Consider the following 26,767-nt stretch of genomic DNA (forward strand, 5'->3'; position numbering starts at 1 on the left):
AAAGAATGAAACATTTAAAATATGTGAAACTTGAACTGAATCAGAGCTGATGCTTAGTATCCCCTGAATTTGTAAGTGTTAGGAAAGGTTTGATATCCAAGAGTAAAAAGAAAGGTGTCAAAGTATATATGCCTTTTTTTATTTCTTAGGACCCTTCTCTGGTTTTGGTGGATTTATGAGATAAAGTGAGTTTTATTTAGGTGATTGGAATGTTTAAAGGGGAATTATTAGTGAATAAGAGTGATACATAAAATGGGGTGAAAAAAATTAAAAGTTCTGGAAGGTAAGACATTGAGTGTAAGACAGCTGTATTAACTACTTAATTATAGCTTAGTTTTCCATCATCCTGGGCATTTATAAGATGAGGCCAAGGTCAAGACATTAGAAATGATTTACATATTGGATTGACAAGTTTAATTAGCATATGCATAATTCATGTAACCAGGTGACAAAGCATCTTTTGGGGGATTATTCCCATTGAGACATAGATGAAAATGTCTTTTTCTTTTCTTTTTTTTTTTTTTTTAAGATTTTTTATTTATTTATTTGAGACAGAGAGAATGAGATACAGAGAGCATGAGAGGGAGGAGGGTCAGAGGGAGAAGCAGACTCCCTGCCGAGCAGGGAGCCCGATGCGGGACTCGATCCCGGGACTCCAGGATCATGACCTGAGCCGAAGGCAGTCGCTTAACCAACTGAGCCACCCAGGCACCCGAAAATGTCTTTTTTTTTTTTTTTTAAGATTTTTTAATTTATTATTTATTTGAGACAGAGAGAATGAGAGAGACAGAGAGCACATGAGGGGGGGAGGGTCAGAGGGAGAAGCAGGCTCCCCACCGAGCAGGGAGCCTGATGCGGGACTCGATCCCGGGACTCCAGGATCATGACCTGAGCCGAAGGCAGTCGCTTAACCAACTGAGCCACCCAGGCGCCCGAAAATGTCTTTTTCAACAAATTTTTTTTGTTGTTTCTACAGGATTCTTTTTTATATAATACAAAAAATATTGCTAGTCACTCATCGTCAATGGGATTTTAGCCCAGATGTCTCTGCTCAACAAAAATTCACGTAGAATCTAGCTAAGAAATTAATTAAAAATAGAGCAAATTTAGCTTTGAATATTAGGTATATTGAGATGACCCCTTTTAATGTATGATATCATAGTCCAGATATATAAATATTGATCTGTTACAAAGGGAGAAAATTGTGCCAGAAGTCCGGAGTCGGAGGAATTTAAAGGCACTTGAGAATTTCTTGTATTTCTGGGTTGACAGGGTGATCCAGCAGGAAACAGAGGACGTTGGGTTTGGTAAAGGTCTAGCATATAAAAACGAACTGTTTTATTACCCAACCCAGCAGGCAAACTGAAGACTTATAGGCCATATGTACGACCTTATCTCTGCTTCAGTTTAGCCAACATATATTGAACCTTTAATGTGCCAGGTACTGTTCAAAACCCTGGTGATAAAAGGTGAAAAAGGCATGGATCCTGTCCTCTGAGAAGCAAGGGCAAGGGCCTGCTGGCAAAGGGAGGAGGACTCACTGGAGAGACTGAACAAGAGAAGAGGAATTGCTTTGCAGAAGTCCACTATGAAGTGGATTTAGCAGTGTCCATTTATTTTGTAAAGGGAAAAATGTCTGTTTTTGGCTGGATAACCAGGCACTGTAATGTTGGGACACAGAGTTTTCTTTCTGCTGCTGTGAGTGTTTCATTGCATTAATTTACTTGACTCTTTTGATGTGCCATAATATTTGATTTATCAAACATTTATTGAGCACCCTGATACAGTGTGTGGAGTGGAAAAAACAAAGACTAATGTATGGTCTCCTCTTATCAGTTCACAACTTCTTTAAATAGACAAATGGCATATAACTGTACAAGAATTCAGTTTTAAGTGCTGTAATCAAAAGCAATGTGCTGTTGGGTGACACTGTTCCTTATTATAACTGACCAGGTCAGTGTGATGTCTGTTCTATAGATGAGGCATAAGAGAGTAAATGAGTTGCCTCTAAATGAGTTAGTAGCCAAACTGACTCAAATCCTTATCTTACAGTTTATACTCAGCTTTTTATTAACATTTACTTTGTGTGTGTATGGAGCTCATTTGAAATGGTTAGATAAAAAATAACAGTGATAATAACTTAACATTTATTGAACACTTATATGCCAGGTACTGTGCTAAAAGTTATACATAATTACCTAATTTGATCCTTAAAAAATATGAGGTAGATACTACAGTTATACGTGAGAAAATCAAGACTCAGGGATAAATTGCTTAAGAACAACAACTATTAAGTGACAAGCCAAGACTCAGACAAAGTGGTCTGAAATCTTTGGAGAAAAAATAATTGCATGTTGGTAATGTATACACCAGTGCCTTATGGTTTTTGAAATCTGAATTTATCAAAACTTTGTTAAGACATTTATACTAATTATATATACAGTTAGAGATTTTAAACATTTGTTTCATCTTTAAAACATTATTTAAATGATAGGCCTGATTGCCATTGGATTATGGAAATTTACCGTCACTCTATGGAAGCTCTGTACCAGCTTATTTTTTAATTGCTTTTTTTTGTTGTTGATTTGAAATAGATCAGAGGTTGGATCTGTGCAAACTTGGGCCAAATGACAATGATACGGTTAGAGGACAGATAGTAGGTAAGTGGAATTTAAAGTCATGTGAAATTTTGGCATCATTCAGACTGACCTAAACTCTAAACATCTTTCAAATCCACGTACACTAACAATAGCTTCACTGTATTGGCTTGAGTTAAATGAGTCACGTAAAATGTTTCAAACAGTGGCTCCAGGTTCCAGGCTACCTTAATTTAAAGAATTAAAAACAAACAGGGGTGCCTGGGTGGCTCAGATGGTTAAGCGTCTACCTTCGGCTCAGGTCATGATCCCAGGGTCCTAGGATCGAGCGCCACTTCGGGCTCCTGGCCCAGCGGGGAGTCTGCTTCTCCCTTTCCCTCTGCTTCTCCCACTGCTCATGCTCTCTCTCTATATCTCTGTGTCTCAAATGAATAAATAAAATCTTAAAAAAAAAAAATTAAAAACAAACCCCGAACTATAAATAATGTTAAAAAAAAAAAAAAAAAGGCTCCTAATGTTGTGAAAAACTCTTGATCCTTTAGGCATTCTTTTAAAGACAGATTTTATATGTGGTCTGAAAGTTTCCTAAAAATAATTCTTAAACTGGTTTTTGAGTAAGAATATTCTATTGAATTTTGTTCAGGCTTTACAGTTTTAAAATAAATAATCTGTGCTAATTGAAAAAAGAGGAATGATAGAATACTGATTGGAAAAAGGGAGAGGTTGTAATCTTTCATAAGGGACTCGTGGGCTATCTTGAATTGACTCAGAGGAAGGGCTTTATACAAAATTTCCTGAGGCTCGAGAATTGATGGATTGAGCTTTCATGAAGATACATAGTATGTGGGGTGCCTGGATGGCTCAGATGGTTGGACATCTGCCTTTGGCTTAGGTCATGATCTTCAGGTCCTGGGATTGAGCCCCACATTGGGCTCTCAGCTCAGCGGGCAGGTCTGCTTCTCCCTCTTTCTTTGCCTCTCTCCCTGCTGTGCTCTCTCTGTTTCTCTCAAATGAATAAATAAAAAAAAAAAAATCTTAAAAAAAAAAGATACATGGTGTGGTAGGACACCAAGATGGGCTCCTTTGAGGCTTCTTAAAGAAGAAAACATAATTGGAATCTTACCAGTTTACTATAGAGCAGAATTTAGGATAAGTTGATTGCTTTATGAACCTATCAGAGAGGTTTTAGTTACTGAAGTTACTTTTGAAGGGCTTCATTTCCCAAGGAAATGAATTGGGCTCATAGTGAATTGCCGGAGTAGCAACATAACAAAGCCCTGTGACAGTTGTCATAGGGAAGTATCTACATTACAGCCTTACTGAGAATTCCTGTCATTCTTAGATTGAGAAGGGAGTAAAAAACTCAAAAATAAATGCTGGCATATAAGACCTTTAAATGTGATTGTTCTTACTTTATTTGATTTGGTGTGTTACATAATGTTTGCCAACTAATGTGCATTAGTAACAAGATAGTTTCACTAGGTACAGATTGGCATTTCTAAAAACAGCAGACTTTCTTTGTCAGCAATTAGAGATAAACCTATGGAGTATACTATATAAAAAAGGAAAGCTTTACTTTAAAATGTGTGTGTGTTTAAATTTGAAGCTTTTGTGTGAGTTTGGTTTTCATAGTAGAGATATGTTGGATTCAAACATTATGCTTTATGATCTACCATTTAAAAACGGAGTAAGTTAAAAAAAAAAAAACAACAACAGTAAGTTCCAGTTCTTGCTGAATTAGACCTTTACAAATAATCATGTATATGTGTATATAAAATCTTTTGGGAAATGGAGAAAAGTACAGTAGAATACTAACTTTAAAAAATATATACCCTTTCTAATAATTTTATACACATTTATATGTGTATTTTTTTATGATTTTGGTTCATTGAATATAAAATTTTTGTTTTCTTTCACTTACTGTAACTTATTAGTGTTTACAATTAATGATTTTAAAGGATGAATTATATCAATATATCATAATTTAATTACTGGACTTTTAAGTTATCTTTTTGCTATTGTAACATTGAAACTTGCAAGCATTTTTGGACACTTGGCATTATCCTATTTTTGGAGTATTACCTTAAAGAAAAATCTTCCCAGTTGAGACGACTGATTCAAGGTTATAAATCCTTTCCCTTGTTTTTGAATCTGTTACTCAATTCTTTGCATCTCTTGTGAGGTTTTTATTTTTTTGTTATCAAATCAAAAATATAGACAGAGAACATAAGGAACATTCATAATATGTCATCATTGTCATTACCTTGATATATATACCTTTTCTGTTTTTGTAAATGATATTACACTGTGCAGAATTTTAAATAACCTGTTTTAATCTGTCCTAAACATCTTTTGTTGTTGTTCATGTATACATTTCTGTAACATTTTTAATGTATGGCAGTCCATGGTGGACAAATAATTTAGCTAGTTCATTATTGCTGGATCATTATTGCTGTTTCTAATGTTTTAATGTTATGAACAGTGTTCTTATAAACATAGTATTTCTATGACTCATTTTACATATTGCTAGGTTTAGGCCATTTAAAAACACAAACCCACCTAAAAATTGCTTAGGTGTTTTGTAATATAGCAGTCTGGAGTTGAAGCTCGTGAAATCCTTAATTTTGAGCCTTAATATTATTCTAAACAAAGCTAATGAGAAAATACATAGTTTTTGCAGTGATTATATCTAGATAAGCATTTCACTTAGCTTTTCTGTATAAAAACTGGTTAATACTGTTTTCTAGTACAATTTTCATATAACATTTTATGTTCACTGAGGAGAGAGGTATGTTACAATGTTACCTATAAATGAAATTCATATAAAGGAGTAACGTGTTGAACTCTGATTTTTCAAAATTTTTGCAGAGCTGGAAAATTTCAGAATTTTGAGACTCTTCCTAGAATGAAGGGTGTTAAGATGTCATACTTTATGTAGTAACTGATTAATTCTTTAAAAAGTTGGGTTATAGTCAGTCACATTTGCCTGTTCCTATTTTATCTTTTGGGAGAATTGCCAAAAATAGAATTAAGGAATATTAGAGCAGCAAGGAAGGACTTCAGACATATCAGTTAGTCTAACTTCCTCATTATTTAGATTATCTAAACTTTAAGAATGTTAAGTGTTTTGTTGAAGGTCATTGTGCCAAACTAGGTTTTAGAGCCTGGTCTAGAGCTTACATCTCTTGCTTGCAAATTTATAGTGGTAGTTTTACACCACACTAGATAATTATGTACTGTTTTAACTCATGGTATCTAAGTAGTGCCCGATTGCCAAAATCCAGTGTTTTTTGTTTATTTATTTATTTATTTTTTTTTTATTAAGATTTATTTTAGAGGACGCCTGGTAAGTGTCTGCTTTTGATTCAGGTCATGATCCCAGAGTCCTGGGATCCAGTCCTGCATCAGGCTCCATGCTCAGTGGGGAGTCTGCTTCTCTCTGCCTCTCTCCCCCTACTCATGCTTGCTGTCTCCCTCTCACAAAAATAAAATCTTTAAAAAAAAAAAAAAAAGACTTATTTTAGAGAGCTTGAGCAGGAGGGGCAGAGGGAGAGGGGGAGAGAATCTCAAGCAGATTTTGATCTCAGGACCCAAGAACAGAACCTGAGTCCAAACCAAGAGTTGGACGTTTAACCATCTGTGCCACTCAGGTGCCCCTGTTTGTTTTTTAAAGATGTGTCAAGAATTAAGCCCAAATTGATGTGAACTTTTCCAGTTCCTCCGTATGTGAATATACCTTTCATGTGTTATGTCTCTTTTGAGTGTAGTAGAGGCCTTGCATTGCCCCATTACAATGGGCAAAAAGGATTTAAACTCTCCTCCATGAACACAGTAAGGCATAGAAAATCATAAAATTGTAATGTCACTCCTAAAGGGAAAAATCTCATGGAAAAAGAAATTATATATTTTAAATTGTAATAAATCTTTCTAGTTTTACGACTCTTAGTAATTTTTTTGTTGTCTTATAGTAAGTCTTCAGTCCAGAGACCGAATAGGCACAGGAGGACAAGTTGTGGACTGCAGTCGTTTATTTGATAATGATTTACCAGATGGGTAAGCTCAGATCATTAGATAAATATGTTGATAACATCCTTCAAATAATGACAGATAAGTTGGTGTTTATTGTATACTTAACTTTAGAAATTTGCTGATCAGTTCCAGAATCTAGATTTTCCTTGTACTTGGAAAATTAGCAAGGAATCTTGTCAAGACAAATTTATAAAATAAACCATGAATTAGATATGTTAAATTTGGTTTTTAAGAGTTTTGACTAGGAGACAAATTGCTTGACAAATATAACTTTCCTATAAATATTATGTATTTAAAAGAACAACTTTTCTGGGTGATAGACATTGGAGAGGGTATGTGCTATGGTGAGCGCTGTGAATTGTGCAAGACTGTTGAATCTCAGATCTGTACCTCTGAAACAATGCAATATATGTTAAGAAAAAAAGAAGAAGAAGAAGAAGGTAGCGGGAGGGGAAGAATGAAGCGGGGGAAATCGGAGGGGTAGACGAACCATGAGAGACGATGGACTCTGAAAAACAAACTGAGGGTTCTAGAGGGGAAGGGGGTGGGGGGGATGGGTTGGCCTGGTGGTGGGTATTGAGGGGGGGCACGTTCTGCATGGAGCACTGGGTGTTATGCGCAAACAATGAATCATGGAACACTACATCAAAAACTAATGATGTAATGTATGGTGATCAACACAACATAATAAGAAAAAAAGAAAATAAATAAAAATAGTTGATCTCCAAAAAAAAAAACCCAACCCAACTTTTTTGTTTAAGTAATTCAAAACCAGGCATATAAATGCTGAATCTGAGACATTACTCCATTTAGAGGGATGGGATAGAGATTTGTGGAGTAAAAATTTTAACAACATAGAAACATGTATTGAGCATGTGTGTGTCAGGTACTGTTATAAGCACTTTTTGTGATACATTAACTCATTTAATTCACATGTGTGTGATTCTGGAATTACACCGTCTGGGTTCTAATCCTTACTCTTTATAAGCTTTATGAATTAGTTTAACTTCTGTAAGCATTGGTTTAATTTACTTACAGAAGAGGATTGTGATAATAGTATATATGCCATAAATTGTGAGAATTAAATGAAATCATTCATGTAAAGCACTTAGCACAATGTTTTGCACATACTAAGTGCTTAATAAATAATTAGCTACTATTATTACTCCTGCTGCTACTGTTGTCACCCTCATTCATTTCATAGATTAAAAACAGTGGGACTCAGAGGAGTTAAGTAAACTTGCCTTGAAGGCCGTATAGTGAATGGTAGAGCTGGAACGTAGACTTAAGCCTGGATTCCAAAGCTCATACTTTTGATCACTGCTCTTTGTTTCATATTAGCGCTGACACTTTTCTGGCTTTATTTTATTTATTTATTTATTATTATTATTATTTTTAAAGATTTTATTTATTCATTTGAGAGAGAGAATGGGAGAGAGAGCACGAGAGGGGGGAGGGTCAGAGGGAGAAGCAGACTCCCTGCTGAGCAGGGAGCCTGATGTGGGACTTGATCCCGGGACTCCAGGATCATGACCTGAGCCGAAGGCAGTCGCTTAACCAACTGAGCCACCCAGGCACCCTGGCTTTATTTTTAACTTTCAAAATATGTTTAATTAACACCAGTGAGGTATAGTTTATATACAGTAAGTTATTTAAAGTGTATAATTGGTTGAGTTTTGACTTAAATTATTTTTGATACGAAATTTTACATTCAAGCCAGGGTATTTGCTCATTTTGTTTAAAGTCTTAAAAATCGCCATAATTTAAGTCTTCACTTTAGCTCCTTGATATATATGTTAACTTTTATGGATGTGAGGTAGATTACGGTAATTTTGAATGGGACATTTAGTATGAAATAACTAATCAGTATTAAGAGATTACAACAGTGTGAGGCTTATTCTAAGCTTGCTCTACTTTATAATACTTTTTCTTCCCCATTTGTTTTTATATCACATCATTTAAAAATTCCAATTTGGGGGGCACCTGGGTGGCTCAGTTGGTTAAGCAACTGCCTTCGGCTCAGGTCATGGTCCTGGAGTCCCGGGATTGAGTCCCGCATCAATCCTGCATCATCGGGCTCCCTGCTCAGCAGGGAGTCTGCGTCTCTCTGTGACCCTCCCCCCTCTCATGTGCTCTCTCTGTTTCTCTTTCTCTCATTCTCTCTCTCAAATAAAGTCTTTTAAAAAAGTAAATAAAAATTCCAATTTGGTCTACATTTTATAATACAGTTGTACATGCATATAATTTATAGATTAATTGATAAACACTACATTTTGTGCTTTAATTGTTATCACAGGGCAAAAGACCTCTTAAGCATCTCTTTATTTCCTATTTTTTATGGTTTCTAAATCTCTGCCAGGGTTTTGGTGGAAATATTAACATTACTACATTTCTGTGGTCATTTACCTATATTTTTTTGTTATTACATGCATTAAAAAGTTACTGAGGAGGAAGTACCATTCTTTTAAAAAAAATAATTTGGGTAGGCTAAATGCTTTAAAAATTCTTTTATATACTTTTATGTTAATTTTAAAAATTAGGTGTGATTTTTATTTTTAGTATGGCTTTTTTTCCCTACTAAATTCTGGAGAAGTTAGTATGATTTAATTGAGTGTTGATGTTATTGAAGAATTCAGAGTTTGGCTGATGGAAAATATTAGTCACACCTCAGTGTAAATATCTTAGAAGGTTCAAAATTCCAGAAGATACATTGTACAGTTTTAAAATAAGCTGACAAAAATTCCGGTATTCTATTGATTTTTCAGTTGTCATTCCTGATTTATAATAGCAGATGTCTTCCTGGCTCATTTATTGTACTAAAAACATTCTGTATCCACCTTCCTATTGATGCCTTATCTCTTAATTTTTATTTAAGCTGGGAAGAAAGGCGAACTGCCTCTGGAAGAATTCAGTATCTAAACCATATAACAAGAACTACGCAATGGGAACGCCCAACACGGTAAGAACACATAAATGTCTTCCCGTGGTCTGTGCTTTTTGCCTTCTTGAATTCGTTACTTTCTGTTTATCTGTCAGCTTTACCAGATTTCCTTTCTTGGTTTATACTGCTCAAGATCAGTAGATCTTACAGCAAGTGCCAATATTATTTCCAAAAGTAATTTTCAGAAAAGATTGTTTAGTAGGTCATCCTGTTATTGTAGCTCTAGGGCCTGTGATGGTACTTAATAAATATTTATTAAATGAGTTAACTGAATAAATTGAGAAGTCATCTTATTTCTGGGACTCTTAAAAAAATTTTTTTTTGAGTCTGTTATTGAATGGCTGTAACAAAATATATATACTGGATCTTTATTTGTTCAGTCATGTCGGGGTATGATTATATTATTATATTGCATCCAGTAAGGTCTGTGACCAAGATAAGAACCAGATGCTCTGAGACCATATGGAGGACACCTAACTTAGAGTGGGGGGTAAGGGGATGTTAGAATCTGCAAAGGAAAACCCTGAAGGAGGAGAATTTCTGAACTAAATCTTGAAGAATGTTAGAATTTAACCAGGTAAGGGGAAGGTGATGAAAAGTATTGAGTAGTGGTAACTGCTATCATTCAGTTCACCAAATGGTTATATGCCAATTACTATGGTCAGCATTTACACTGTAACAGTGAACAAGGCAGAAGGGCCTTCATGGAGCTTAATGTATAAAGATATGGGGATGCAAGATAATTTTCGGAAACTCCAAGGAAGTACTTTTTATTTTTATTTTTTAAGTATTTTATTTATTTGGGGCACCTGGGTGGCTAAGTCAATTAGCGTCTGCCTTCAGCTCAGGTCTAGCACCAGGTCCGGCTCCCTGCTCAGTGGGGAGCTTCTCCCTCTCTCTGCAGCCTCCCTGCTTATGCTCTCTCTCTTTCAGTCTCTCTCTCTCTGTCAAATACATAAATCTTAAGAAAAAAGATTTTATTTATTTATATGAGAGAGAGCGTCACGTGCCGGGGATGGGGCTGGAGGGGCAGAGGGAGAGACATTTTTATTTTACCTGAGCATAAATGAATGTGTACTTGTCAGTGCTTTAGTGAAGTCCCATTTCGTTCTAACTCATTTAACTGATGAAACTGACCTTAATTTCCACATGTATAAAGTTGATTATGGTTGTAAAATGTTAGTTTAAAAATGAACTCTTGATTATCCTCTTATATTTTGGATGACCTGTCAGTATACTGGGAGTTCTTTGAAGAGTCACACCATCTTCTTTATTCATTCAATAAATATTTATGAGCTATTCTTATATATATATATATATATATATACGCCAAGCACCATTCTAGGTGCAGGGGATATATATATTGGGAAACAAACTAGGTGGACTTTCTACTCTCAGTAAATATTCTAGTAAGGGAAAACAAACAAGAATGCAGATAAAAATTGCTATGCTGAGAAAGTAAGGTGATGTACTTATCAAATGCCTGGGTGATTACCTTCGAATTGAAGGTCTGGAAGGACCTCTCAGACATTTAAGCTTAAACTATGATTTGAATGACAAAAAGGAGCCCGGCCTAGGGAGAGTAGGAGAAAAAGCATTCTGGGTGGGAGGAAGAACTCCTTTCCAGCCCTAAAGGTAAAACAGTGTTGGCAAGTTCAAGGAGCAGGAGGAATGTCAGTGTGGCAGAAGTGGAGTGGGAGAAAGGTGGGAAGTCAGGTCCGAGAGGTAGGCTGAGGCTAAGTCAAGTCTTGCTTTGTTAACTAGCGCTCACATCTACAAATATATGTGGATTTCATATAAAATGTAATTCAAATCAGTATAAAATGATTTAAATACATAATTGACAATCTGCCTGTAACATGAGTTTGTTTGGTGTTTAGAGGCGTCAAGCTTGCTTTTATTCAGAGTTTTTGAAATCATTATATTTGTATTGATCATTCCATTTTCTTGTGATTGTTCCTGCAGTACATACATTGTCTAGAGAACTCTACCTTTGATATCTGAGTTGAGTAACTTTTCTTCCCCCTTACTTTTCAATAGACCAGCATCTGAATATTCAAGTCCCGGCAGACCTCTTAGCTGCTTTGTTGATGAGAACACTCCAGTTAGTGGAACAAATGGTGCAACGTGTGGACAGTCTTCAGATCCCAGGCTGGCCGAGAGGAGAGTCAGGTCACAGCGACATAGAAATTACATGAGCAGGACACATTTACATACTCCTCCAGACCTACCGGAAGGCTATGGTATGACTAGCAGAGGAAAAATAACGTGTGGCTTACTCATTTCAGCTTGCTAAGAAAGCCAGAAAATCAGCTTTAAAGAAGTTATTAATCTGGGTTTAGGGATTCTACATGAAAATAAATGTGTAAAACCTCCCAATCTGAAGTGTCTTTGAAGTGGTAGAGGACTACCTAACCAGCGGTTTGACTTGGGCTAGTCATTTAACCTCAGCCCTTTTGCTTTTTTATAATGAAATGAGATGAATGATGCCTCTCCTTGTCTCAGAGGTACCGTGAAGAGCATATGTAACAATGCGAGGGGACTTGCAAATAGGCACTCTATAAAGGTAAGATGGTATTGTTAGTGATAATAGTAATCTGAAGTCAGGCCTGCGATATATTTTCCAGACCTACATATTTAGAAATGCCATCAGAAATATGCTTTTGAAGTTATTTATATCTTTGTATTATCTATAATTTTGGATTATCTGCATGATTTGGGTTATTGTTGTAAATGATTTAGTCACTTCTCTGTTTGTATAAAATTATTATAATCTTATATAATTTCCTAAATTGTAGAATTTCATGTGGAAGATGACTTGAATCTTCTGTTGGATACAGAACTTTCTAAATTAATCACGACCTGTGAATACTCTCGTAGATACTAGGAACTCAGCTGTCTTCTTCTTTCTTGCCAAAAGTTAACCAAAGTAATTATATCCTTGCCCTCAAAACAGCCTGTAGATAAACCATATCTGGGCTGATGGTGACACCTAATGACCAACATTGGGAATCGCCTGATCTAACTTGAGTTTTATTTTTCCTCTACAGTATGTTTTAAACTGTTCTGCAAATGCATGATTCTAGCTTTATTTTTTAAATATATTTTAACTTTTTTTTTTAAAGATTTTATTTATTTATTTGAAAGAATGAGAGAGAGAGAGCGCGCACATGAGAGGGGGGAGGGTCAGAGGGAGAAGCAGACTCCCTAATGAGCAGGGAGCCCGATGCGGGACTCGATCCTGGGACTCCAGGATCATGACCTGAGCCGAAGGCAGTCGCTTAACCAACTGAGCCACCCAGGCGCCCTATTTTAACTCTTTAATTAAAAATTTGTCTGTTAACTATGCTGTGCTGCACAGGTTAACCTAAGTAGCACAGTGACGAGAGCATGGCCTTGGGAGACAGACAGACCTGGGCTTATATCCTGGCTCATTATTTAATTTCTCTGAGCCTCAATTTTATCTTCCATAAAATGGGGAAATTGATGATGATTTCAGGTGTTGGTTTCATGTGAAGTGTCTGACACAGTTTCTAGCATAGAAAGCACTTAGTAAACTTTGCCTGTTATTATTAGCATTCAGACCTTACAATAAAGTATTTTTTGTCATTACTCTTTAATTGAGATTATAAGGCAAGCTGTTTGGAGGTGGGGGTGGTTATATTTTTACAATATTTGTGTGATTTGGATTAAAAACAAATTTTGTACAATCAAAACCTGGGAGTAAAGTGAGTACCACGGCTGGAATTATTTCAGCTGTCATCTGTCACCAATTTTAAACATTTTTATGTTTATAATTTTAAGAAGCTTAAAGTTTAAATTGACTTTATTATAGGCTTATAAGCAAATTTATACTAATAAATATTAGCAATAGTTGTATTGTTTTATATGTTGGAATTTTTCATTAGATTTTGTTTAAGGACAAGTGGTTCTGTTGCTTAAAAACACAATTAGGACTAAAAACCACCGTTGAAGAAACTTTTCCATAGATTCCTTCCCTTTTGCCCCAGCTTCCTTATTCTCTTCCCAAGGGCTGAGAGTTAATTCTGCCTTTGACCTTTTTCTCCCCAGAATGCATGCTTGTTCTCTGGTCTTCCTCTTTCTAACTTTTTATTTTTGCATTTTGTCTATTTTTGGCTATAGAGTGTCTCCCCTTTTAAAATGGCAAAAAAATTCCATCTTTTTTGCCTTTGTTTGAGTTTAAATGGTAGTCTTGAGAAAACACCTCTCTCAAGAAAAAAACTTAAGTTTTGATATGAAATTAGGCATAATAAACAAGCATTACCAGCCTGCAAACCCTTTAAAAGTTTTTACAAGTCCTTGCAGAATCTCCCCGCAGTTGGTTAGCCTCTTCCTCTGAGCTTTCTTTTGTTTCCCCTCAGGCTCCACTTTAAGACAAATAAAAGATCATTTCTTCATGTTTGTTTTGTTGAAATGTTGGTGCTGTGACAATCTCGTTTTCTCTTTTCCTTAGCAACATATTTAGTATCTGAGCCACATTATAAATGTAGTTGGCTTTCAGATAGCTGGCCTCTCTAACCCTCATCACCATTTATAAGATTGTTTCCAGGAGAAAATGTATTGAGTTGAAAAAGAATGATTTATAAAGCATTTTTTGGTAATGCAATAGATTGGTAATTTGGAGCATTTAACTATTGATATAATTATCATCCTAGTGTCTATAGCTGTCTTTGATTCGGACATTCTGAATATGTTTATTAGTGTTTCTTAATTTTACAGAACAGAGGACAACACAGCAAGGTCAGGTGTATTTCTTACATACTCAGACTGGTGTGAGCACGTGGCATGATCCAAGAGTGCCTAGGTAAGAACATATCCAAATACTTCTCACACCGATGGATACCTTTTTACCTAGGATTTCTTTGATTATTTAATCTTCAACTTACAATGGTTTATGTAAAAGTTAGGCTCTTTGTGACAGTCATTTCAGTTGACATTTAGTAGAAAGGCTTTCCTGTTTCTCTGCAGTCTCACCCCAGTGCCCTGCCCCCAGCCAGCCCCCAGTCAGTCCTTCTACGCTCTCGCCCTTAAGAAAAAAAAAAATCAGGGTGAAAACGTGGGTCTTTTAGGAATTTGAAAATTAACCCGGAGAAGAACACAAAAACCTTACAAAACATACATCCCCTCCCCCCCCTTTTTTAAGGGTAATAAATTAATATTTTAATTTTTAGTTAGGCCTTTTAAAAAAGAGGTTTATTTATTTTAACCTAATGTGAGAGTATTCAATGTTCTTTTATGTATTCCTTAATAAAGTTTCATTTTAATATAAAAAAGAAATAACCTAATTAAATCTTATTTATTTAGGACGTTTGTCACTTTTTTTTTTGCTTCAGCTGGTACTATCATGTGATTTTTCTCTTTTATTCCATTAATATGACATTACATTGATCAATTTTCAAATACTGAACCAGTCTTGCACCCTTGGAATAAACCTCACTTCGTTGTGGTGTCTCATGAATTAAATTTCTTTTAAGTACCAGAACTTGTACATTTAAACTGTAGGCCTTGTTGAATGCATTTACTAACCCAAATGTCGCTTTCTTTTAACTTGAAGAAGATGGAATGACATACAAATCAACTTAGTAATTTAACATAATTTTTGATACATTTTAATATCAAATAAGTTTTTCAAACACTGTTTAGCTCTTTTGAGTTACTGAACAGATGCAAAGTGTCAAGTAGTTCAGTTGAAGCTACAAAAAAGGTTGAGTTCTAAATTCTAAATCAACTTGGTATGCTGCATATATACCTTTATGAGATGAAGATATTTTATATTCTAAGTGTACCATTCTTTTCCTCCAAAAAAAAAAAAAAAAAGACCATGGAGCATGAAGAGATCATTTTCTGCCCTAAGCTTATACTCACAGCTCTACTTGTCAAAAGTCTTGCATTTGAATCAAAAACAGATGTGACTAGCTGATCTTGGATTGCTTTGATACTCTGTATTTACAGTGGACCCTTGAACAATGCAGGATTAGGGGCACCGACCACCCGCACAGTCAAAAATCTGTGTAACTTTTGACTCCTCCAGAACTTTGCTAATAGCCCCCTGTTGACCGTAAGCCTTACCGATAACATAAATGGTTGATTAACACATATTTTGTATGTTATATGTATTACAAATGTATTCTTACAAAAAAGTAAGCTACAGAAAAAACATTAAGGAAATCCTAAGGAAAGGAAAACACATTTATAGTTAAGTACTGTTCTGTAAAAAATCTGTATGTAAGTGGACCCACACACTTTAAACTTGTATTATTCAAGGGCCAACTGATACTTATAAATGAAGCTATTATAATGTAAATGTTTTACTTTGTGGTACAGCTTAATTAGAATCTTTTGAGGGTGGCAACCAAGGAATGTGCTATCATTTTCATTATTCTATCAAGGTTGCCATTTCTGTTTCTTGATAATACAAACTGTTTAAAAAGTAGTGGGGAAGAAATTTTGTTTTATTAATAAGCTTACTGAAAAAAGCTAAGGGCCTAACTTTTAGAAACATGAGTTTTGTTATTATAAATTAGGAAAAGAAGTGTTTTGGATTCTGTTTATCAAATTGTAGGTCAATAATGAGCTTTTTATAAAATAATTTAAAATTTATATAAAACAAAAATGATTTTTTTTAAACTAAATGATTTACAATAGTGAGAAAGTTGATCTTGAGTTATCCGTTGAAAGAATACTATGTAAACTGGCACCAGAAGTTGAAATTGAGAGAGATTTGGGGACCACCTTTGATAATGTTTCTTATTCCTAAGGAAACATGTCAGTTTTTCATTTATGAATAAAGGGTTTCTGTACAGGTTTAAGAATATTTTATGTTGAGTATTGAATAATGACTTTAAAATAGTGCTCTGGATTATTTTTCCTTAGTCTCTATGTTCCAAATTGTTAATGTAAAAATGTGTATCATATCTTTTGTTTTGGAGGATCCTGTAAGTAAAGATGCCTTTTTGTATGGAGGACCTTTTGTCAAAGCAGACCATGAATACTTAGATTATATTAAAATATCATCACTGTTCAAAGACATTTATAAAATAGTGTAGCTCAGACACTTTAATTTTATAAGACATCCAGTAAACTTAGATTTATCTGAGAAGTCCCATTTTTGCCATCTTTTGCATTTCTCTTTAAAACCGTGATTAATGCCTTGTTATTCATTACATTTCACCCTGACTATGTAGTCTTGTGGTACAGATCTGTATCTTTATGGCTGTATAACATTCCATTTTTCTTTAATCTTTTCCTAATTGGGCATAAAGATTGCTTCCAGTTTTTTGCTCTTTTAACCCATTCTTTAGAACTCTCCCACATATGACTATAGATTTATAAAATTCTAAATAAAATGATATAAAACCAAATTCTGCATTATATCAAAAGAATTATTTGATTTCAGTAATCGCTTTTCAATTCTAAGTTACATTTAAAAAATCCATTTAAAAAGTTACATTTAAAAAGTTACAAATTTAAAAATCTGTTCATTCATTTTTTTTTTTTCTTTAAAGATTTTATTTATTTATTCGACAGCAAGACACAGCGAGAGAGGGAACACAAGCAGGGGGAGTGGGAGAGGGAGAAGCAGGCTTCCCGCCACGCAGGGAGCCTGATGCGGGGCTCCATCCCCGGACCCTGGGATCATGACCTGAGCCGAAGGCAGATGCTCAACGACTGAGCCACCCAGGCGCCTCTCCATCTGTTCATTCTTAATAATCTCTCATTGATAGTTTGTCTTTGTAATTATTCCCCTCCCCTCCTTTTTTAACTTGCATATCATAGCCGTTCTGTTTGATCTCTGACAGTATTTAGGGATCTAATTCTGTGGTTTATTGTTTCCACTCACTCTCAGTCATCATGACTTTTCTTTCTGGAGTGTGTGGTGATCTTTGGGAGTTTGATCTTTAATTGGTTGGAGTTCTGTGGACCTAAAATGGGAATTTAGGAAGTTTTCCTGAATCATTTCATCTTCCCTTTGAGTTCTTGGCTTAGTGGGGAAGTTCCAGATTTCCTTTCCCAAACTTCCTGCTGGCCTGGGGCTGAGTTTCCCAGTTAACAACTACTCTCTGGCAGCCCTACCCCTCTGCCCGCCCACCTGCCTGATGCCATCAGCTCCAGCTCCAGCCACCCGGTGTGTGTGTGTGTGGGGGGGTGTTGTTTTTATTTTGTTTTTTGTTGTTTTTTTTTAATTTGAGGAGGATTCTTGGAACTTTTTCTCTCTCCTCTTTTGAGGCTAGCAGTGTATTTTCTGAGCTTTAGTTGTTCTGTAGCAGAGTCTCTTGGACCTATAAGCAGAAGTCAAATCATTGTTTCAACAAATCTATGGGTGCTTAGATGTGTCCATCATTATGCTTCACCATGACCAAGAAGAGGTTATTTCAGGAAAATCTTTTTCTAGTTTAACTTTTAAAAGAAGATTTCTAGTTTAACTTTTAAAACATGAGATTAATCATTACAGTTATCTGTTACAGTTTGTTTACATTAGACATGTTTTTATTTTATTCTTTAAGGTTTTGTAAATCTTTGTCTATATATAATAGTATTTTAAGAATGTGTAATACAGTAACAGTGGTCTTTGATCCATTAAGAGTCTTTTTGCATTTTTTTTTTTTTTTTACTGTAGCAGTAAGCTTTAGAGCATTTTTCCTTAGGTGTCTTAAAAAGGTTCTTCATTCACTAGCTTTATAGCTTTCAAAATTCAAAGTGGAACATTTTTCCTTTAATATATATACTGTGATTATTTTCAGGGTCTCTAAATCAATAACCTTTCCAGTGTTGCTTTGTTGGAGAGTTTAAGATTAATATGGAGCGAACATTTAGTTACACAGATTTTATGTGTAATGAAAGTAATAATTGAAGGGAAATTTTAGAAAACATTTCATTCCTTATGTCACTGACATTTGTAAAACTTTTGTCAGACAAGTATTGAAGCTCAGTTTATGTTGGCAAATGTTGTGATTGCTTTTATATTAATTTAAAATCTGTATTACATTAAAGCCCAGGAATGAACTTACTAAAAATGTAGGTTATGTGATAAGTTCCTGAGCCATTGATGAATTGGGTTTTGAATATGCAAGTTTGTTAAGCCATTGGGAATTAAATATTCTAGCTGAACATCTCAGGTTTCTGAAACAATACATTTTCTCAGACTTCATGGAATTGTTCTGTGTCATTTACACTTGCCTGGCCCAGCAGGCCCAGCAATGAGGTATTTTTTTATTTTATATTTGTTTTTGCAGGGATCTTAGCAACATCAATTGTGAAGAGCTTGGTCCACTGCCTCCTGGATGGGAGATCCGTAATACTGCAACAGGCAGAGTTTATTTCGTTGACCATAACAACAGAACAACACAGTTTACAGATCCTCGGCTCTCTGCTAACTTGCATTTAGTTCTAAAGTAAGTTTTTGAAACAATACATGTTAAAATGCAAGCCAGAACAAGAAAAGCCTAAAGATGCTTTTTGTAATATAATAGAATGTCTGCTCTCTTCAATTATAAATTACTTTTGTTGGATGAAATTTTATGTAAGAATATGACATGTTTTGGGCGCCTAGGTGGCTCAGTTGGTTGAGCGACTGCCTTCAGCTCAGGTCTTGGTCCTGGAGTCCCGGGATCGAGTGCCGCATCGGGCTACCTGCTAAGCAGGGAGTCTGCTTCTCCCTCTGACCCTCCCCCCTCTCATGCTCTATCTCATTCTCTCAAATACATTAAAAAAAAAATCTTTGAAAAAAAAAAAGAATATGACCTGTTTTATTTTCATACGTGAGTATTTTAAACCCCTGTGCTTAATTAGGAACCTATCCTGGAGTGTTAAGGAAAGGGTATGTACCAAAGGTGCATCATAGCACACTTGAAGAGACAAGATGCTTTACAGGGTAGATATTTTTTATTTTTTCCGTGAGTGCATCAGAAATAGCTCCAGGATAGCTGAACCCATCCCAGAGGATTTTTTTTTTTAAATCATCTTTATTGAAGTGTACATGGCATACAATAAACTGCATATTTAAAGTGTACAATTTAAGTTTTGACATATTATGCATCTATGAAACCATCACCACAATGTAAATAGTGAACATATCCATCATCCCCCCAAATTGCCTTGTGCTTCTTTGTTAAGTCTTCCTCCTGGAGGGCTACCCCCTGTATTCGTTTCCTAGGGCTGCCATAATAAAGTATCGCACACAGGGTGGTGTAAAACAACAGGAATTCGTTCTTGCACAGTCCTGGAGGCTAGATGTTTAGAATCAAGTTGTCAGCAGAGTTGGTTCCCTCAGGAGGCTCTGATGGAGAATGTTCCTTGCCCCTCTCCTAGCTTCTGGTGGTGGCCGGCAAAACTGGCTCTTTCTTGGCTTATAGACACATCATCTCTTTGTCTTCATTTTCACATGGCCTTCTGTGATCTCTTTCTACACACAAATCTTCTTACCCCAAATGTGTGGGTTTTTCCCTCAAACCTTCCAGTTCTCCAGATCTCGGGATACCAACTGAGTGTGCAACGATTGAATTCAGGTCTGACACTACCTGCAATCAGCATCAGATCCCACAGGTTAAGGGCTCAGTAAGGGCTTAGTCTCACAAGAGCATCACCACTTCAGAAGCCAATCCCAAGTACCAAGTCATCTGTACTACTTTTTTTTTTTTTTAATATTTTATTTATTTATTTGACAGAGACACAGCGAGAGAGGGAACACAAGCAGGGGGAGTGGGAGAGGGAGAAGCAGGCTTCCCGCGGAGCAGGGAGCCTGATGCGGGGCTCGATCCCAGGACCCTGAGATCATGACTTGAGCGGAAGGCAGACGCTTAACCGACTGAGCCACCCAGGCGCCCCAAGTCATCTGTACTTCTTATTGACTGGCTGTAAATTGGGGAGTTCCCATGACTCCCTCTTTGGGTTCAGTAGTTTGCTAGAATGGTTCACAGAACTCAAGGAAATACTTTATTTGCCATTACATTTATTATAAAGGATACAACTCAGGAACAGCCAAATGGAAGAGGTGCACAGGGCAAGGTGTGGGGATGGGGGAACTTAGAGCTCCCAGGCCCTCTCCAGGTGCTTCACCCTCCCAGTGCCTCAGTGTATTCTCCAGCCTGGAAGCTCTCTGCACACCGTCATCTGGAGGTTTTTATGGAGATGTCATACATAGGCATGATCAATTATTAACTCAAACTCCAATTCTCTCCCCTCCTCAGAGGTTGGGAGGATGGGGCTGGAAGTTCAGGCTTCTAATCAGGCTTTGGTTTTTCTAGCAACCAGGTCCCATCCTGAAGATATCTAGGGCGCCACCAATAGTCACCTCATTAAAACTAAAAATGCTCCTATACCCAGGAAATTCTAAGGGATTTAGGAGCTCCTGTCAAACCGGAGGCAAAGACCAAATATTAGAACAAAGGACATTCCTATCATATCTGTCACTCCAGAAACTGCAAGGATTTTAGGAATTCTGTGTCAGGAACTGGGACAAATGCCAAGGTTTATTTCTTATTCTACACCTTTTTGTATGTCTGGATCGGAATTTCCCTCTTTTTATAAGGATACCAGTTTATTGCATTTAGGGCAGTATGACCTCCTCTTAGTACAAAGACTCTATTTCTAAATAAGGTCACATTCACAGGTACCAAGGGTTAGGACTTCAACACATCTCTTTGGACACAATTCAGTCCAAAACACACTCCATCTTCAGCTAACCACGTATCTGCTTTCTGTCACTATATATTAGTTGGTATTTTCTAGAGTATATTAAATGCATTCCTGCAGTATGTGGTCTTTTTTCTTTTACCCAGCGTAATTATTTGAGATTCATCTCTCTTGTGTGTATAGTTCATTTATTTTCTTTGCTGTTGGTATTCCATTATATGGATATACTACAATTTATTTATCCGTTTACCTGTTGATGGACATTTGGATTATTCCCAGTTTTTGGTCATGACAGATAAAACTATTATGGATGTTTATGTATAAGCTTTTATATGGACATATGCTCTCACTCCTCTTAGATAAATGAGCGTCTAGGAGTAGAATGGCTACATCATATGATAGATTTATGTTTAACTTTAAAAAAAACTGGCAGGTTGTTTTTCAAAGTGATTTTATCATTTGACATTCCCCGTAGCAATGTGTGAGAGTTGTAGTCGCTCCACACCCTTGCTAACATTGGGTATGGTTAATCTTACTAAATTTAGACCCTCCAGTAGGTGTATGGTGGTATCGCATTGTAGTTTTAAGTTGAATTTCTCTTCTGACTAATGACGTGCATCTTTTCATGTGCTTATTTACCATCTGTGTATCTTATTTGGTGAAATATTTTGCCTCCTTTTTAAAAAAATTGAGTTGTTCATTTATTTAATTTTTGAGTTTTTAGCATTCTTTAGATATTTTAGAGTCCTAAAATATCAAACATATGCTTTGGGAAAGATTTTCTCCTAATCCATGACTTGTCTTTTCATTTTCTTAACAGTATCTTTTGAAATTTTGATGAAGTTCAATTTTTCCATTTGTTCTTTTGTGGATTGTGCTTTTGGTGTCACCTCTAAGAAATCTTAGCCTAACACAGGTCGTGAAAATTTTCTTCTGTGTTTCAGAAGTTTTATGGCTTTCAGTTTTACATTGAGGTCTCTGATCGATTTTGAATTAAATTTTTGTGTCTGGTATGAGGTATACCCAAGTTCGTTTTTTTTTTTTTTTTTTTTTGCATAGGATTAATTTAGCTGTTTAGGGAGTATCTTTAATATATATTCTGTTTCGATTTTGTTTATATGTGTGTATAAAAAACACTTTTAATGTTTATGAGAATAGTAAATAGTGATTTATGATTTTCATCAAAGCTGTATTTTCTCTGGGAAGTTACATGTTTCAGGAATAAAATTTGGCCGGTACATAAGAATCACTGTATGTAAAATAAGTTTTGGGTGATTTGTTAGAGACCTTAAGGTTACTTTTGTTTATTTTATCATAGCTACCACTGCCCTTTGCCTTTAGGTTAGGAAATTGTGCTCCTGTCTGTTGTGTGTAAAAGTAAACTCCAAAATGATTGAGTGCATGGGCATCAGTAGTGAATTATTGGATTTTTTATTTCCTGATGGTTTATTGGAATTAAGTAGTTCATTGTAACATCAGGTTCTTTAAAAAAAAAATTCTTAGGTGTAACTTACAATATTTTTGCCGGGAGAATAAAAATATCTGTAGGCAATGTGCCCTTTTAAAAGTATTTCTGCTGTCCTTCGTGTATTTGTGGTAAACCATATATGTGCACATTTGGAAATCACTTTAGCACAACAATGTGTATGTGCTTAATGCCACTGACTATATATTAGAAAAAGGTTAAAATGGTAAATTTTATGTGATGTATATTTTACCACAATAAAAAGAAAAGCAGTCATTTTATAAGGCATTTAGACATGTTTGTAATGTGTTCATTTCTCTGTGCCAGTAACTTGCATGTGACCTTCCACATTCTTGTGGTCTAGACTTAGCACGTATAGGAAAAAGGGCTCCTGCCAAACTACTGGCTCGAACTGTCTCTTCCAGAGAGACAGACTCTAGATAACGGGCACAGGGTTGGACATGTGCCTGAATTTTAAAATGGGTGGTGGTCAACTATGCAGAAAAAAATGGAGAATGGTATTTGAGAAATTTATTCTCAGCAGCTGTATAAAGCTGAATGGATACAACTCTGTTGTTTGATTCTATAAATTTGCGTTCTGAGAAATAAACTTTGGCGGTAGTTTATCATCATCAAAAATGTCAAGCCAAGAATATCACAAGGCCTGAAAGTTATACAGGTAGATTTGCTTTCTAGTATGATGCTTTTTTAAATGTGTAATTGCAGTCTGTTTGATTTAAAATAATAGCATTTCTGTTTACTTTTAGTCGGCAGAACCAGTTGAAAGACCAACAGCAACAGCAAGTGGTATCGTTATGCCCCGAGGACGCAGAGTGTCTGACAGTCCCACGGTACAAGCGAGACCTGGTTCAGAAACTAAAAATTTTGCGGCAGGAACTTTCCCAACAACAGCCTCAAGCTGGTCATTGCCGCATTGAAGTTTCCAGGGAAGAGATTTTTGAGGTAAATTTATAAGTCTTAAAATAGAGAAAAATTAAATTTCAATGTTTCACTGTTTTCTAAAAATACTTTCTGGAATTCCTATCTCTCTAGAGTGGGAGAGTTTTCATTAAGTTCTTTCTTAATTGTGGGGAATAAAGGCAGTAATAGCAGAGATTTCATCTAGAAGGTAAACATTTAAATGGGATGAGTGTGAAGAGTGTGAAGGAAGAATGTGAAATATTCCAGTTGGTTCAGCTTGGTTCTCTGCATTGCAAATACTTGTTTGTTAATGAATTTTAATATATATATATTTTTAAAGTAAACTTTACACCCACAGTGGGGCTTGACCTCAAAACCCTGAGATCAAGAGTTGCATGCTCCATCACCAGCCAGGTGCCCCTGCCCTGTTAATGAGTTTTAAAAGACCACAAATATTATCCACCCCTTACTTTCTAATTCTTCAAAAGATGAGTGACTTTTAAGTCAAAAAATCATTTTGTTTAATTCTTTTTATTTATTTTTATTATTTTTTTAAGATGTTATTTATTTATTTGACAGAGAGAGATACAGTGAGAGAGGGAACACAAGCAGGGGGAGTGGGAGAGGGAGAAGCAGGCTTCCCACTGAGCAGGGAGCCCGATGCGGGGCTCGATCCCAGGACCCTGGGATCATGACCTGAGCAGAAGGCAGACGCTTAATGACTGAGCCACCCAGGTGCCCCATTTTGTTTAATTCGTTTTGGACTACTTCCTTAATTTATTGAAAATCTTCCTTTCTCGTATATTCTTTTATCTTTGGTCTTTATAGCCCTACCATCACCTTCAAAGTTCTTCCATAGTAAGTGGCAGAGGTCCAAAGCAGGGGTTTCCCACTCATTAGAGGATTCATGGGTAAAAGATGTTTGGGGATTTGATAACCTTTTTCCTAAAGGATGAACTTTTTTCTCTCAGGACAATTCCGACCTTGTTTGTAAGTCAGTCGTTTGTATTTTAAAATAATATGAAGATGCCGGTTTAATGAAGATCACATAAATGATTAGTTACGTTCTTTTGAACTTTCTTTTTCTCATCTTTACTTTCTTTTGGTGCCTGTGACCTAGAATTAGGTCAACCAACTTTTAAAAATTTGGTACTTTTATCAAATTCTGTAATGTGTGTAGTCATTGCTGTGGTTCATAGAACTTAAATATGGAGTTTTGTACTTTGGTTGTTAATATAATATTTATCAAGTGAATTAATTTCAGCAGTATTAAGCTATAGCCATCTTGTTTTTACAAGTTCCATGAAGTTTCAAACACTTGGAGTTTATCCATTGATTTGATTGTTGAACAAATTTCATCTTATTCCAATAAATGTATGTTTTATAGGTAGAATGCAAGGGAGAGTTTAAATAACAAGTTTAAAGCACCTAGTAACAATAGTATGTAATATTTTTTTCAGGAATCATATCGGCAGGTCATGAAAATGAGACCAAAAGATCTGTGGAAGCGATTAATGATAAAATTTCGTGGAGAAGAAGGCCTTGACTATGGAGGGGTTGCCAGGTAGAGACTTGCTCATGAGTAAATGACATGTGGTTATATTTACAGGTCTAAGATACTTCCCGTGGTGAACTTTCTCACTGATACTTATTTTCTAGTGTAACATTCCCTAATTTTTGCAATACAGAGGATATCCTAATAGATATGTTCGTGATGAGGTTGGAGCAGTACTGCCACAGAGTAATCGAGAACTCCCTACTGGATTATCCAGCCCGGCGAGACTTCCTCCAAAAGTAGCTGCAGCCCTGCATGGGCAGTGGTGGGCCACCCGGGCCCTGCATGCTTGCCATCTCTCTCCTTCATTATGTGTTATTCCCTCTGCTTTACATCATTAGGAACTGTCTGGAGATTTTAATGACGTTTTCCTTTGCTCCCATTGCCATGCTTTTTAACCTTGTTAAAGTGACGTCTATGTGTGCATGTAAGTATGGAAGCAGGTGTGTACATATGTATATAAGTGGTCTTTAAAATATTTCAGTACAGAAGCTGTAATGTTTTTATGCTACATTCAAACATACATTTTTTTTTTTTACAGGTGTGAAAATTTACTTTATGTAGATGTAGCAGAAACATTATAGCTTCTGTACTCAAACGTCCTAAGGACCATCGTGATAATTCTGCTATCCCGAATCTAAATCCAGCCTAAATTAAATTTGTGTTTCCACCAAGTTCCATTTCTGGTTTTCACCTGTAGGCTTATTTTTGTTCTGTGGCCTTTTTACCGATAAACGGATAGTTTCTTTAGTTTGGAATTTTAGAATTGATCACACGTACATCATACTTAGGGCTTGGTAGTTTCTGTGGAATTCTTACAATTCGCTCATAACTAGATTTGAATGCTTCTTGGGAAAACTTGTTAATTATCTGCTGATGGAATCTAAATGCTGTAACTATATATATATAGTCAAGTAAGTAGTCAGTTTTTTGTTGTTTATTTCTTAACCTCACTATTGTCAGGGTTTGGGCAGACTAAGTGCGATGTGGCAGTGAAATGCTTTTTCTGCTCTTTATTGCATAGTAGAACCCCAGAGTAGCTGGGATCTGCTTACCATGTGTGTTCTAAATACTTGGTAAAACAAAACAAATATTTGGGTTTTCTTTAAAATAATGCATGAAAAAGCATGGAAGACATGTCAGGTGAGCTTGTTAAGTGTGTTGACTAGCTTGCTTATATGGAGACCTCCCTCACTTCCTTTTTTAATCTCTAGAGTTTTTCCAGTATTACATAAATGGTAGTGATTTGATTTAGACTCCATCACTTACAGAACTTTGAAACATTTTTCTTTAAGTACTTGTCAGTAGTGTTTCACTGCGTTTCCTAAAAACATTATTCAGTCTGTTTGTTTGTTTTAGGTTTTATTTATTTGAGAGAGAGAGTGAGAGCGCGGACATGAGCAGGGGGAGGGGCAGAAGGAGAAGCAGACTCCCCGCAGAGCAGAGAGCCCAATGCGATGCCAGGGACCAATCCCAGGACCCTGGGATCATGACCTGAGCCAAAGGCAGACGCTTAACAGACTGAGCCACCCAGGCGCTCCTCAGTCTGTTTAATCCATAATACCAGGACATATTTAAATACCTTTCCTAGTGGAAGAATGACAAGA

The 26,767-nt window shown here is 36.0% G+C and overlaps 1 protein-coding gene across 3 annotated transcripts in view; it reads left to right on the top strand.

Moving 5' to 3' along the window:
• SMURF2 (SMAD specific E3 ubiquitin protein ligase 2) overlaps window positions 1-26,767 on the top strand; it is a 60,099-nt gene that overhangs the window by 18,086 nt on the left and 15,246 nt on the right. For all 3 annotated transcript variants that reach the window (XR_004683097.1, XM_035026253.1, XM_035026255.1), the window contains exons 4-11: window positions 2,595-2,660; window positions 6,566-6,650; window positions 9,502-9,585; window positions 11,608-11,810; window positions 14,308-14,392; window positions 18,822-18,980; window positions 23,452-23,647; window positions 25,066-25,169. Coding sequence is in view for 2 of the 3 variants with exons in the window: in XM_035026253.1 (XP_034882144.1) it covers window positions 2,595-2,660; window positions 6,566-6,650; window positions 9,502-9,585; window positions 11,608-11,810; window positions 14,308-14,392; window positions 18,822-18,980; window positions 23,452-23,647; window positions 25,066-25,169 (982 nt within the window). In the remaining variant the exon portion in view is untranslated. The remainder of the gene's footprint in view (window positions 1-2,594; window positions 2,661-6,565; window positions 6,651-9,501; window positions 9,586-11,607; window positions 11,811-14,307; window positions 14,393-18,821; window positions 18,981-23,451; window positions 23,648-25,065; window positions 25,170-26,767) is intronic.

The sequence above is a fragment of the Mirounga leonina genome, unplaced genomic scaffold (genome assembly GCF_011800145.1).
Source record: "Mirounga leonina isolate KUSES-001 unplaced genomic scaffold, KU_Mleo_1.0 Mir_197, whole genome shotgun sequence".
Lineage (NCBI taxonomy): Eukaryota > Metazoa > Chordata > Mammalia > Carnivora > Phocidae > Mirounga > Mirounga leonina.